General features: G+C 35.7%; 1 protein-coding gene across 1 annotated transcript; it reads left to right on the forward strand.

Annotated features, from left to right (window-relative positions):
* Positions 1 to 1,146: 1,146 nt before the first annotated feature.
* On the forward strand, positions 1,147 to 15,781 carry LOC311291118 (B-cadherin). The gene is made up of 15 exons (XM_084409991.1): positions 1,147 to 1,241; positions 1,689 to 1,775; positions 2,181 to 2,330; positions 2,475 to 2,630; positions 2,742 to 2,886; positions 2,990 to 3,156; positions 5,905 to 6,033; positions 6,128 to 6,313; positions 8,010 to 8,254; positions 9,595 to 9,737; positions 10,751 to 10,972; positions 11,059 to 11,277; positions 11,699 to 11,835; positions 11,948 to 12,079; positions 14,652 to 15,781. The coding sequence occupies exons 1-15, from the start codon at positions 1,212 to 1,214 to the stop codon at positions 14,859 to 14,861; spliced, it is 2,358 nt and encodes a 785-aa protein (XP_084266117.1). The 5' UTR covers positions 1,147 to 1,211; the 3' UTR covers positions 14,862 to 15,781.
* Positions 15,782 to 16,179: the final 398 nt, after the last annotated feature.

Genomic DNA, 16,179 nt, shown 5'->3' on the forward strand with positions numbered 1-16,179 from the left:
TTATCCCTGTATTTAAGTAAATGTAAAAAAAAACCTCAATAATCTCTTCCTATGCTTTAAGTGTTTCCAAAGGAACTAGTATTTTCTGTATTATTTTACATAATCTAGAAAATACTAGCATTTTATTAAGGAAATATCGCCAACTCATCTTTAATTACTCAAGTGTTTTCATGTATTTCTGAATCTGAATGCCAAATGCCAGCAAAACATGAGAAATTACTGATGCATTAGCAGGATCAGGTTTAAATACTGATCCAGATAGATGCTTACTGGTAATAATCAGAAGAGAAATCCTGAAGAAACCAGATGTAGGACACACACTTCCATATAATTCTGTGAGGCAAGTTAGCTTGTAATGTACTGCCAGGTGATTGTTCTAAGTTGGCTTATGAGTTATTTCCAAGTTTTGTCCTGAACCGTATGATTATTTTTAAAGAAAACCACATCATGGTTGGCAATTATTGCTACTGAATGACTGCAAAGTCTAGCTATCAACATTACATTTAAGAGGTTACTTTTGTGTAAAGTAGCTAATTAGAAATTATTTTAAAGTTTAAACAGTCAGTCATTAGTTGTTCTCCAGTATGTACATACGATTCAGTAACTGATTAGCTTAAAGTCAATAACACAAATCATCCGTTTGCCAACTTTCTACAGTAGTTCATGGTAGTAAGTAACTGCAGAGTTCATTTTGTGCTGCTCCTGCATTGTTTCATATTAATTATGGAACAGTTTTATAAAGTCTTGTCAGCAAATTCACCAGATGCACTGCTGTCAGAGCAAAAAACAATTCTCATGAACTAATTTTTCCATGATGACATGGCAGCACTTTTGTCTATTTGTTTGCCCCTAGGCTTGAGGCATCAATACACTGCAAACAGTCTGCATTTTATGATGTTAGAACATATATTTCTTTTTATTTTGTCAAATATTTTTTGTCACTTCTATGACAATCATGGATGTAGTTTGTTGAAGCTGTAACTTAATTGTCCATGCAATGCCTGCATATGACTTCTGCACCAATGTTTGCTTCATGTTTTTAAACATGCCATCATCTGTCGGGAAGCTCATTGTCCTCTGACGCTTTGCCTTTAGCACCTTCTCATAAACATGCAAATGCACACACAAACTGGGATCAGACTTTACAGCACAGCTACCTCTAGGAACTAGGAAGCGAGATACACAGAAAAATACTCCCTTACATTGTGAGCATGAAGGGATATGCCTGTGTTTTGTCTCTGGTGAGTGTTGTTTAATTATCTTTTTCTTATGTTTTTGTTTTATGCATGTTGTGATGAAGACACCATCATCTGTGTATGTCTGGTTGTAAAAGTCCAGAAAATAGATCTTTCAAAATTGTATATTTTAATTCAAATTAAATATTTTAAGTGTACAGTATATATGGAAATTAGTGAGTCATGTCATTCTTTTTAAATTAATCACTGTGTATGTATAATTCCTTCAAATTAGTCATGTCTGCAGAATTAATTATAGAATGTAGGAAAAATTAATGCATCAGAATTAACATAGACAGATGTGTTAACTGTGTTCCAACTTTACCTATAGGAGTTGTATGCAACCTGATTCAAGTGAAAAGTTATACATTTTCTGTTTACTTTAATTTTTTTTAATTATTATTATTTGAAATCATATATAAAATGATGAATGCTTCATCTATGTTTTGACAGGTGATATTCACAATCCATGGAAAGCTCATACCACAGTATTTAGAAGCCATTCAACCATTCAAGAGAAACAGCAGCCCGCTTTGGCAGGTATATGAATGACCCTATTAAATATTATAAAACTGTTTTTTGATTTTCTTTTGTTATTTCTAAAAGTATTTAGTAGTTCCAAAAAGTTTTTGGATGTTTATTTGAAATGAAATGTATTGCAAAAACAAGTGGCATCTGCAAATAAATTACATTTTTGCAATTACTTTTATTTTTTATTTTGTGGATTCAAGTCAGTTTCTTGTTCACAAGAAAGTTCATAATCATCACATTAAATAAATATTATTTAAAATATTATTTAAATTATTTAAATATTAAATAAAGACAACTTGTTGTATATTGGATTTTAAAAATGCAGCTTAAGAGTCCAAATACTTTTTGGAAGCATTGTACTGTAGTTCAAAATCTTTACATATTTTGGTTATTCAATTTAAATTTGTCTTTCAGAATAGCACAACTCCAGAGACCCATAATGTCTGGATGAGGGTCATTCCCAGGCCATATAACGGCATGATCAGAAGAAAGAGGGATTGGTTGATTCCCCCTGTCAGCATTTCAGAAAATGACAGAGGCCCATTCCCAAAGCAAGTGGTGAAGGTGTATCTCTCTTCTATGTGTCCTTTTTACTTTCTATCCTATTTTTAATTTGCATATCATTGTCTTTGCTCTGTCTTTATTTCAATATTTTTATTTAACATAAAATAAGAGTTCTTTTCTTTGCTTCTATGTTTTGCTCTACAGATGAAGTCCACCGCTGCTGATTCCATGAGAATTATTTATAAAATAACAGGTGCTGGAGCCGACCAGCCTCCCGTGGGCCTTTTCAAAGTGTCTAAATATTCAGGCATGTTATGGGTCACCAAATATCTGGACAGAGAGGAAGCTGAAGAATACGTTGTGAGTGACCTGCAGTGATCGAAAGAACCCCAAACATAAAGTTAGTATGTTACTTTATAGAAGGAGTTTATGTTGATAAATGCTGTATGTTATGTCTGTGCACTTGAGCAGCTCACAACTCATGCCTCAGCAGAGGATCAAGACTTCACTGAAACCCCTGTTGAACTCACCATAAAAGTTCTTGACCAAAATGACAACAAACCCATCTGCACCCAAAATCCTTTTATGGGAGAGGTCCTAGAAAGGGCCAAACAAAGTAGGATGTTTAGATACTTTTATCCGTCTCAGAAATATCTTTCAATAACTAAACATTTGTTTCTTAGAAGATAAAATAACACAAAATACTATGTTTTATACAGATGTGCCTCTCATTCAAGTGACAGCAGAGGACCTGGATGACCCCAAAACCTTAAACGCCATTGTGCGTTACAAACTGGTGAGACAGGATCCCAACGTTGGTGCATTCCGCATTGACCCAACCAATGGAGTCATCAGTCTGGCCTCTATGGGCATTTTGGACAGAGAGGTATTAAAACTTATGTGATTTTGCACATGTAGAGACCGGTTGTTATGAAAACTAAAGCTATTGTAAATCATTTTTGTTGTGGAAGCTTGTGTTACGCAATTGCGCTTCAGCCGACCTGTGTTCGAGTCCAAGCTTGTGTTCCTTTCCTGGGGCCTCATTTATAACCGTTGCGTACGCACAAAACAGGCCCTCAAAGAGGCGTACGCCACTTCCGACGCACAAGTTGTGATTTATGAAAACAAACTTGACGGGAAAATTTGACCCATGCGTACGAACGTTTTGGAGATGGAACAGTTTGGCGACACCGATGGTGAGCTGGAGTTAAATGTCTTTTTGGTCACTTTTAGACAGAAAATCTAAAGACATATACAGAAAGATAATACAAAATATAATTTCACTCACCAAGCCTGTCACTTGAAGCAGATTTCCATCCCTTCTTAAATGTCCGCGCCAGCGAGCGCATTGGGCCGGTTAGTGAAACTGACACACATAACAGTTTAAATAAATAAAATAATGATTTAAACTATGTTTTACTTCTGATATAAACATTTAGATTAAATATGCCATTCAAATTAATGGAGTTAAACACTTAAACATGAAATCATTACTGAGAAGTTACAAAAAATTTTTTATATCCTATTCAATCAATAGAAATATTTGTTGTGGATGCAATGTTTTTGAACACTTTTCCTGTGGCGTGCTGTGTTTTAATGTTTTAACCACAGAGATAATTGTTATCATGATAATACCAGATTGTCTGAGAAAATAGTTTCTTTCCATTAAAGGAAAAATCTGTTTCCATTAAAAGTATAAATCAATTAAAAATACAATTCGGCCTTGAGAAAAACTTTCTCTGAAATGTATTTTACACTATTTGATTTATGTATTCAAAAACAAGGCAAGGATAGGCAACTACATGATTTTTATTAATGTAATGTGTCTTGTACCGTTAAACGTTATCACGTGGATGAATAATCATATGCAAATGATATGCAGATGAGGATCTGCATAGTAAAACTAGGCGTTGTAAACTCCATATATGGTTATTTCGGGGTGGAGACGCATGTGCGCACAATCTTCCGCTGACTGGGATTTATAAAGTGAATTCTGGTTCTGGCGTACGAACGGTTTTATAAGCCTGAATATTTTTTTGCGTACGCCATTTTTGGCTTTCGGGCGCACGTACATTTTTTGTAAGGTTCATACGCACAGCTTTATAAATGAGACCCCTGGTCTTGCCTCCACTTTGCTTCCTGTCAGTTCCCTACGCTCAGTAAAGACAAAATTCCCCCAAAAAAATCTTTAAATAATATATAAATATTAGATGAACTTAAACTTTAAGGTGCAGTATGTAATATTGATAGCTAGTGGTTGAAATGGGTTCTGCAATCCAAATTCAAAATATTGGAGAGGGTTGTTTCTCCCCAACCTCAGACTCGACGCTCACGCTGGTTGCCAGATTGAGGACATGCAACAGGAACAAGCGCAATTATTAATAAAAGGTGACGAGCCTTACACTGTAAGTTGATGAGTTGAATTATCCGCGTTTTAATATTCCTTCTAAACATAGAGCATTTAAAATGGATGCTTTATAGATTGGGTAGAATCTGTTTCCTCTCACCTAGTTTGCTTGCTAGCTACAATATGCTGTGTTTTCCGCCAAACGGCAACCCGTGGTGTCGAAATACTATTGGGTAAATCGGCAGTAGGTGGGATCACACAAAACAAAAACAGACATTGCGACACAGAACGCTCATTTCAGAGTAAAATAACTGGCTGTAACATTGTTTTTCAGAGAAACACGTATGTGAACTAAACAGATTATGGTATTTTTGGGCTTTAGTACAGTCAAAAATGTTTTTACATACAGCACCTTTAAACTCATTCTGTTTCAGTTAGTTGCCCATTTTCTTTTTCTTTTTTTGGTTTAAGTATTAAAATACTAAAACTGAAATAAAAATGTATTAAAGCTAAATAGAAACAACCAAACACAAATTAAAAATTATTTAAAAAAACATAAAAATATGCAAATAAAAGCTAATTCAAATATTATATAATAGTAGTAAATAAATAATACTAAAATAACACTGGACCAAAAGGGTCTCTCTCCCTGTGAATTATGGGTGGGTGGTTTCTACGGATTACCATACTCTGGCTTTACTGACATCACACTTTTTTAAATGGAATTTGTATCGAGGCATTAAACAGAATTCAGAATTGTAATTTGAAGTAGAATCTGAAATTATGTTTTTTTTGTTTTTTTTTTTACTTGAAAAGGAAAGTTCATCAATACAAACTTTGAATGATGGCTAGACAGTGCCTTGTTTGAAAGTTTTAGCAAGTTTAAAATCTAATTCGCATTCCAACTCATGAAATGAAAGAGAGCCAAATCTTAAATTCAGAATTTTGCCCAGGTTCATGTCAGGTGCTTCTAGCAATGCAAATGACTGTGCTTTTGGGTGGGTAAAGTCACAATTTATGACTAGTGCACCCAAATTTAAAAGCACCATGATGATCACAAGAATTTGTAATGTTCAGTGTCACATGATCCTTCAGAAATCATTCTAATATGCTTATTTGGTGCTCAAGAAACATTTCTTATTATCAATGTTGAAAACGGGAGCTGCTTCATATTTTTGTGGAAACTGATATTTTTTTGTTGTTGTCATGATTTTGATTAATAGCAAGTTCAAGAGAGCAGAATTCCCTTTTGATAAAATGTGTTCATGTCCATCCCTGTGGTAACAGACTCATACAATGTATACGCTGGATGTAGAGGCGGCAGATATGGATGGTCACGGTCTTTCTTCCACCTGTATGGTCACCATCATTATCACTGATAGCAATGATAACGCACCTAAGTTCAGCAAAAGAACGGTGAGTTCATTGTTTGTTTTTGCTTCAAGCTTAATTTTCCAAACATCTGACATTGAGTACTTATGAAACAGTCTGTTTGTGTGTGTTTTGGCAGTATGCGAGCACAGTACAAGAAAATAAGGCTGAGGAAATTGTTGCAAGGTTGGTCGTCACAGATAGAGACGAGCCTTTAACTGCAAACTCAGCGGCAAAGTTCACCATCATCCAGGGCAACGAGGAAGGGTTCTTCAACATCAGCACCGGCCCCAGCAGGATGGAGGGAATTATCACAACATCAAAAGTGAATATGCAAACAAAACATACAACACACTGAGATATACACTACCGTTAGAAAGTTTAAGAATCAGTAAAAAAAAATAATTTAGCAAGGATACATTCATTTGCTGAAAAGTGACAGTAAATGTATAATGTTTCAAATAAATGCTGTTCTTTTGAACTTATATAGTATACACTACTGTTCAAAAGTTTAGGGTCAGCAAGATTTTTATTTTTATTTTTTTAGAAAGAAATTAATACTTTTATTCATCAAATAATCCTGAAAAACACAAAAAAATATTCAGCAAGCAGCACAACTGTTTTCAACATTGATAATAAAAAATGTTTCTTCAGCAGCAAATTAGTAGTCTGGCTGATTGAACATTGGTCTGGGGAGTCTGTTATGTATTTTCTACTGCACAAGAGGCGTGATCAACAAGCATAGTTCAAATGACTCTGTACGCAATTAGATAGTCCTTCAACCAATCAGACCAACGATCCGGGCGATGTACTTTGCAGAGCTCCGCGAAAACTATGTGGGAAAAAAACATGAAAGTTAGTGGTATTTACACTCACTCGAGCGATTTGTTTGTTAAAAAGAAGCCATTGAGCATCCTCGAGAGGTTAAAAGGAATTGGACAGAGCCGTAACGGCTCTGGAATTGGATTGGATTAAACCTGCCAATAGCGCGCCAGGTGGAAAAGCCAGTTTGTGATTGGTTCCTGCAAATTTGTCAAGGAAGCAGCAGAGATAAATATACAGGTTTCCAGCAATTTAGCCTATTAGAATGATTTCTGAAGGATCATGTGACGCTGAAGACTGGAGTAATGACTGTTAAAGGGGTGGTTAAATATGATTTCACTTTTCTAACTTTAGTTAGTGTGTAGTGTTGCGCTTTTAGCATAAACAACATCTGCAAAGTTACAACGCTCAAAGTTCAAAGCAAAGGGAGATATTTGCTTTTAAAGAAATCGTTTTTTAAGGACTACAACAAACGGCTGTTAGAGACTACACGACATTCCTCCCGGGTTAGTGACATCACCAACCCTAAAATGTACATAAACCCCGCCCCCGGGAACACGCAGTCCATGTTGAGAAGAGGAAGAGTTGTTGTAAGTCGAGCACATTTGTGAGTCAGCTCAAACTGTAGCATCCGTCTTTTCACATGCAAGAGAAAGTCACTCTGTGTGCATCTCACAACAGTTCCTATACGAGCGATTTATAGATTATGATGACAGAATATGCTAATTGAACATCAGCAACATAAATTAATCAACTAACCATTCAGAAACGTCCTGTTGCATTCTACATGTTGTCACTTCTTCTTGAGTCTCTCCATCTTTGTCTGACTCCGTTTAAACATAAAAGGCAGAACAGTTTCTGTCATTTTAGTGTGTGTCTGCTTGAGGTAATAGGAGCTGCTAACACATGAGCTCTTGAACCTCCGCCCTCTGTGCCGGGAGCAGCAGCTCATTTGCATTTAAAGGGCCAGACAAAAAAACGGTGCTACGGTTTTTGCTAACCCTCAAAAAGTGACAACTTTAACATGCTATATAAAAATATATGTGCGGTATTTTGAGCTAAAACTTCACACACACTCTCTGGGGACATCAAAGATTTATTTTACATCTTGTGAAAAGGGCATTATACCACCCCTTTAAAATATTTATGTTGTTACTGTATTTTTTCCTCAGAAAATAAAAATCCAATTGTCTTTTTAGGCTCTGGACTTCGAGCAGGCGAACAATTTCTCTCTGCTGGTAGTGGTAACGAACGAGGTTCCTTTTGCTATTCCTTTACCCACCTCCACTGCAACCGTCACCATCACTGTGCAGGATGTAAATGAGCCACCTGTCTTTGAGCCTGCAGAGAAACGGATCATAGTTTATGAGGATCTTGCGGTGGGCAGCATCATCCAAAAATACACAGCCAAAGACCCAGACACTGCTAGAGAGCAGAAAATAAGGTTTTACATGCATACATACACAAAACAGGCCAATTATATGGTGTGTCTTATCATGAAACCCCATTTTTGTGTGTTTATCTAGCGTATTTATAATGTGACCAACCTTGACCAAAGTTGTAATAATGTCCGTTGTTTTTTCAACGTTGAAACAATGTTTAATGCTAAATGGTTAACAGAATACTTATAAACCAACTTTGAACAATTTTGATATCAACATTGATCCGATTTGCAAAATTCAACCTTGATACATGACGTTGATTCAGTAAACATTGAAATGCCTGCTGGGTATGTTCTTTTATTTTAATCTGAATTCTTTCTTTGTACTTTAAAAACCAACTAAACAAACTAAAAAGTTTTTTAATCACAAAAGGCCTTTACAATAAAGTACAGTGGTGGTACCATTTAACAGTTATCCAATGGTACTGTAAATACTATGGTACTTTGATGTATATGGTATTAAATTATTAACATATTCATGTATTTACAGTAATTATGTATTATTTATCATCATTTCTACTATGTTGCAATATATCGCGATAACCACAATCCATAAAATGAAAAGTACACAGCGTTAAAGTCTCACATGTAATTTGTTTCATTCATACAGACGCTGGAGAAGAATAAAGAAATGTTTTGACTGAAGAAACGTGAAGAGAATTAACACACGATTGCAACCGTATTGTTTACCTGTGTTCTTCAAACCATCCCATTTCGAACCACTCAACACCACACACGTTGGTGACGCCTGCTGGTCAACACTTTTTAAATGCAAAAAAATAAACTCCTGCCAAAACATGCTTTTAAAACCCATTGCAAAAGTTTAATTGAAAGTATTTATTAATTAAATGCAATTAACAAATGATCAAATACCAATAAATAGGAAGTGTCTGTATTTGTACTTGTCTAAACAGGCCAATAAGAGACTATTAACTGCTACAGCTTTTCCTTTTAATTACACAAATGCCTCATTAAAAATGTCTGCAAATTTATAAAACTGATACGAGATCAGGTAAAAACTATAACAATGGTGGTCATGACATGGGTTCGCTGTGATCGCCCCCCAACAGCGAACCATTGAAATTTCGAAACATTGCGAAATTATTTATTTATGATATAGCATTATTTTATGATAGCATTTAAAAAAAATTACGATTTCTATAGATATCGAGATGTATTGTTAATCGTTATCGTGAAGTATTTTGGCTACGATAATCGTGTAGTGAAAAATCTGATATCGTGACAGCCCTAACTCCAAGGTACTACTATAGTACACATGCAAACAATACCATTTTATGTGCGCCACTGTGTCTGTCGTGCTCATTGTTTTGTTTTGATGTCAGATATGAGTTGCTGTCTGATTTTGCAAACTGGCTGGAGATCACAGAGGACACTGGACTCATCAGAGTCAGGAGCTCATTGGACCGAGAACACGGGAGCATAAAAGATGATCAGTACACAGTCTTAGTAGCTGCATATGACAATGGTAATTTAATTAAGTATCTAGATGATTAAAGACTTGGAATAATTCACCCAAAAATGAAATTTGTCATCTACTCACTCCTCTGTTGCTCGAAACACATCTGATGTTGGATTTAGAAGACTTGGAATATATTATTAGACTTTCATAATATAATATTTTGTGTTGAATACTCAAGCTTTACAGCTGTAGTCATTAGCCCCTTTCACACAGTAATCCCTGTAAATTACTGTGAAATTACCAGAACAACTTTTCCAGTAAATACACAAATATGTTGTTCACATAAGCAATGGAGTTCTGTCTTTTTAACTGTAAGATACCATTCTTAAACTCTGCAATGTCAATCGCCGAAAATGACCTTTAAACCTTTTTTCTTCCTTCACCCACTTGGATGGGGAGAAGCGCTTTAGTTTCACACTGTCCAATTTGACTACCTTTTTTTTTTTGAGTGACTGGCATTAAGTGGATGATCACACAGAATGTGGTTTTGCTCTGAAAGAAAACGAGACGCATAATATAGTAGCCTATTGCAGTTATTATAGTACTCAATAACTGACAAACATTTATATTGAAAAACGGATAAAAGCAGCGGAACTTACTGTAAACAGCTTGCACAGAGCTTTATGATTGGCCCAAAGCAGACTTATTACGTCAGCATGTTCTTTACCTTGTATGCGCTCATACCGGTAATCCAGTTCTTTGTTCACACACAGCATCATACTGGTAATTTACTGGTAATGTTACATCTTCTCATACCAGGAAATTGCCAGAACCGATTTACCAGTATTTAAAAAAAAAAAAAGGTCCATGTTCACAAATGATCATTTAATGGTAACTTACCAGTAAAGACTGTGTGGAAAAGAGCAGAGTAGACTTTCTGCTGAACAGTCCTTGTTACAGATTACAGAATTTTACTCTTCTGGTGAGCTACTCTTTTTAAACTGCAAACTTTATTAATTATTCTGACCAAGGCAAGGCCTCAAGCCTTAAAAATGTTTGCATTGTATTTCTTTCTTTAGATGAAGAGCCCGCCACAGGAACAGGCACATTAGTGATTAAGCTGTTGGATGTTAATGACAACGCTCCAGTGCTGGATCAGCGCAGAGTCCGAATATGTTCTAAAGAACCAACGCCCATTTGTTTGACCATCACAGATCCAGATGGACCAGAAAACGGCGCACCATTTATCACAGAGCTACATGAACAATATCAAAGAAACTGGACCATCATCAGCAACTCCAGTAAGGCTAGTTCAGCTAACATTAAGTTTTGTTAATCTGTTATAAATAAATTGTATATCTCACACTCTTCTCTGTGGTATTCTCAGGCTGTGCGGCGTGGTTGAAACCACTCAGACGTTTGGCTCTTGGCGAACACAGCCTGTTGTTGCGTTTGTACGACTCTAAGATGTTATTTCAGGACAGTTCTATCATAGTGGAAGTGTGTGACTGTAAAGGTGATGACGTTACCTGCTCCAGCGGTTTATATGGTGTTAACATCTCCACCCTGTCTATCTATGTTTTAGCAACCATCTTATGCTTTCTTGGTAAGCAAACAACCCATAAATATGAGTTTACAAACATTTAATTCCTAAATATATATTTGTAAATTATTTATGAACTACCATTTTTTTTAACATTGTTTTTGCAAGAAGTCTCTTATGCTCACCAAGGTTGCATTTATTTAATCATGCATATGGTAAAATCATTAATATTGTGAAATATTAATAATACTGTTTTGTACTTTAATATATTTTAAATGTAATTTATTCCTGTGCTGTAAAGCTGAATTTTCAGCATCATTAGTCCAGTCTTCAGTGTCACATGATCCTTCAGAAATCATTCTAATATGATGATTTGCTGCTCAAGAAACATTTATAATTATTATAATGATGCTGGCCTTTGCAATCTCTACTAATAACAGTGCTGAGAACATGTAAAAATATATATATTTCTTATTTTCTTTAGTGCTGCTGCTTCTGCTGTTGTTTCTTTACCCGAGGAGAAAGTGTGGGAGAAAGTTGGAAAAGTTTAACCAGAAACAAGAAGACGGGGACAATATCTTTTGTTACAATGAGGAAGGAGGCGGCGAACAGGACCAGGAGGTGCACATGGTCTTCCTCATATCATGTTCATTGAATCCACTGAAGCGTTTTACTGTTGTTAAGCCTTACTGTACTACTGTGTTTGTTGTGTATGTACATGTGTGTGTTACAGGACTATGATATGATGCTGTTGTGCTGGAGTCCAGAGATTTTCTCTACAGATATTGCCCCGCCGGCCTTACATACGGTCTTCTATCGCCAACATCCAGAGGAAAATGAAGATATGGGACACTTCATTTATGAAGTATGTATAGAGTGTTTGTGTGTATGTGTGCATGAGAGTCTCCATGATTTCTGCAAGTTCAACATACTTGTTGGCCTTGGAACTATGGAAAAGAAAAAATCCAGGAACACGTCCACAACAGAATTAGGGCTGGGCGATATGTAAAAAATATTTTATCGATAATCGACTTTATGATATAGCATTATTTTATGATAGCATTTAAAAAAAAATTAAAGTCCGATTATATCGTCTACCCAAGCTCCGCCCCCAACATGCCCCGCCGCACTACGGACATGCACCGTTAACACAGGTCATGTTGAGTTTGGCTGCACTTTATCTAATGATAGCCTGCGATTTAGTTATTTTAATTTAATGATTAAAAAGTTAAAGGTTTTACTTTGGTTAGTTTGAGCTTAAACAAGCATAAAACATTAGCTTTGCTTGTGTTAGTGCTGCTAATAATTTCCACACTGTTCTTATCGCATTGGTGTTTGAAATGAATTTCGTTTCGCGAGGAGAAATGTTAAATACAACTGAACAGAACACAATTTGGTGATTGTAAGAATGTTGAATGCATGTTGATGTTATAGCAAGGTGGCTTGCCTATTTGTTTTTCATAAGGTCCGATGTTTCTCTTTTTTTCTTTTCTTTTTTGGCGGTATCGCCTGATTTAATGATAATAAGTTTAATTTCCTAATAATGTGTAGCGTTAATATATATATATATATATATATATATATATATATATATATAATCTATTATTTTATTAGATATTAATGTAATTTGTCTAAAATTAGGAATTAAAAACGAATTGTTTCGTTCTGCATGAGCAAAAACGTTTTTTGTTTGAGTTCCAAGGTCACCTTAAGCCGCTTACAAAATAAAAATTACTGCTTTATTTAGTTAGAAACATAAGTCTTTAAAAATTATAATTGTTTTGTTTATTTATATTTTTAATCTAAAGCAAAGTATAACGCTCCCAATATAGCCTAGGCCTACTGTAACGGAGCTGCCAACATTGTAAACTCCGAACGCGTGCATGAGATTCAAAAGCAATTCAAAGCAACGCAATTTCTTCATCCGTTTGCAATATAACGAAATTAATTTTAATTGCAATGGTCATGTTTGTGCTTTTTGATTAGGCCTATTTATTGTGTACAATATTCAGAAACGGTAAAGTTACTTCTGCCGTTTGTTTTTCTGATTAACTTTTATTAGCCTGCAAACCAAAATAAAATAGGCCTAGGCTAGGCTACTTGATTATATATTATATATATTTTTTTATTGGATAGGCTATCTCTGCTATTCTGAATTAACAGGATAGTTAAAAAAATTTGTCTGCAGAACAAAATTGTATAAAAACGAATAGCATACAAATAAATAAATAAAAAACATATAAAGATCAAGAAATCCAGATTTTTTTTTAAACAAAATGACAAAAGTAAGGATAAATGATGTTTGACAGGGAACGCATCTCAAAGTCGCATAAACACAGACTCATGTTGCAGTTGGAGCAGTCGGCACCAAACAACAGGCAAATAAAATATTCAGCTAATTAAAGTTACAAAAGTTCAGTGAGTGATTTTCTTTTTCTTTTGTTCTTTGATCAACATTAATGGTAGCAGCGAGTATAGGCTGTCAGTGCACTGATTCAATAGACATAGGCCTACTGTTTTTCTTTCTCAACCGACTGTTTACGGGGATATTTGAACTTGAAAAAAGGTGTGTACTTTCCGTGGTTGAAACAACAATTCTTCTGATGTTTATTCATATTTATTTGATCCTATAAATTTACTAGAAGATGCTGTGAGATATAATTCTGTGTGTATTTGTCCGTGCACTATGTGAGAGGCGGCTCTTTGTATGAGTGTGCAGCACAGAAAACAGCGCGCATGCAGACGTGTTCTCTCGCGTCTTGCGCTTAAAGAATGCTATCAGGAAGAATCGATTTTCTATTCCTAATCGTACTAAGTTGCCTATAAAAAATATTTCAGTCGTGTTATTGCATGTGAATAAAAATGTGTATAACTATAGGGCTATGTGAAATATTTGTCATTTTTTGATATTGACGATTATCGTCTGGAAACAGACTGTTAATTATAATCGACATCGCGATACTTGCGAGACATCGTCGATATACGATTTTAGCCTTTTATGTTCAAACTGGAGTCAGACAATGATGAAGAGACTCAAGAAGAGGTGCCAACATGTAGACAACATTTCTGAATGGTTATTTGATGAACTTATGTAGCTTATGTGTAGTTATCTTCTAGTCATATTCTAGCATATTCTGTCATGATAATCTATAAATCGTGTTCCGGGGGCGGGGTTTATGTAAATTTTGGGGTTAGTGATGTCACTAACCCGGGAGGAATGTCGTGTAGTCTCTACCAGCCGTTTGTTGTAGTCCTTAAAAAGCAATTTCTTTAAAAGCAAATATCTCCCTTTGCTTTGAACTTTGAGCGTTGTAACTTTGCAGATGTTGTTTATACTCAAACAGCAACATTACACACTAACTAAAGTTAGAAAAGTGAAATCATAATCAACCACCCCTTTAAATGCATGTGTAATATATTGGATTCTGTTTCTGTAGAATCTGTGCACAGCAGATGATGACTACTATGCGGCGCCGTATGACTCCATGCTAGTGTTTACTCATGAGGGTGAGGGGTCTGAAGCTGGATCTCTCAGCTCTCTGCAGTCGTCCATCAGAGATGGAGATGAGGACTTCCAGGATCTGCAGAATTGGGGACCTCAGTTCAGGAGACTGGCTGATCTGTATGCTGTAGGAGAAGATGAGTGATGCAGGGTGGCCGCGGGTCCTTAAAAAGTCTTAAAATGTCTTAAATAAAGTTTTCCTAATTAAAGGCCTTAAAAAGTATTAAAATGTCTTAAATTCAGATTCGATAGGTCTTAAATATTTCTGGTCACGTTACCGCTAAAATTTCTCCAGTCTGACGGACCTAATGTCTGTCAAATAACCAGTGAAGCATCGAATCGCGAGAATGATTCAGATTTTATTACATAAACAGCTATTGATAATGATAATGTAGGCTTTTTCTGGTAACGCCGTTTCGTTGTTTCAAATGTAGGCGCGTTGCGCGTGGAAAGCGCGCTCATAATGTAGAGAGACGCCGGCGCGACCACATTGCCCAACATCAAATGGCAAACGTAAAATGCAAGCGGAACGAAACTGCTCGTTATTGTGTGGTTGAAGGACCGTTTATCAGTTTGGACCAGTGCAGCGCGAGCCGATCGTGATCATGCGACACTGTTACTACACAGCGCTAAGAGATCCAGTAAAGAAAGCATTTGAATTCGCCACAGAACTGACAGAAGTAATATCATCGCTGCGAGATCTAGTGAGAAGCATTCATATTTCTCCGTTATTAACGGATCAAACAGCGCTGACGTGGAAACCAGGAAGAAACATTGTGCCATGAATGAACTATCAGTGTCCACAGATCAGCAACATTCACCATGGATTTACTGTAGAAACTGTAACCATGGGCGTTTGGCAGGAATAGTAGGCTATAATGCCTTCAAGTAACACGTCGGTTTTATTTTGACATTATGAATACAATTGGTGCCCTCAAATGTTAATCTGAACTAAAATAAACCGTTTATAACTACTACAATATGACATTTAATTTTTTCCAAGGAGCTGTTTTGTTTTATATGCTCCTAAGAAGAGTCAATTATAGCTCTAGAATTGCTCAAAGTAAAAAAAAAAAAAAAATCATACTTTATGATGTTAGTTTTAATATAAAAAAGAATAACAAATTTAAATCAAGGAAATTTCTCTGGCATTTATTTCTTTATGCTGTATCAAAAACGTACCGAACCGAACCGAACCATGACACAAGTGTACCGTTTTGTGAACCGTTACACCCCTAATATATACACGCATGTAATATAATGTGTATTTCCATCACAGGTTTGGTCTTAAATTTCATTCAAAGTGGCATTAAAAAGGTCTTAAAAAGTCTTAAATTTAACTTGTTCATATCTGTAGACACCCTGTGATATGTCCTCAATATTTATGTAGCCTATGTGTGTATAGGAGAGTGTAATGTGAAATCTGTATCCAAATATGCTGTAATGTGTTAATACATTCTGAC

The sequence above is a fragment of the Rutilus rutilus genome (assembly GCF_951802725.1).
Source record: "Rutilus rutilus genome assembly, chromosome: 5".
NCBI classification, from domain to species: Eukaryota; Metazoa; Chordata; class Actinopteri; order Cypriniformes; family Leuciscidae; genus Rutilus; species Rutilus rutilus.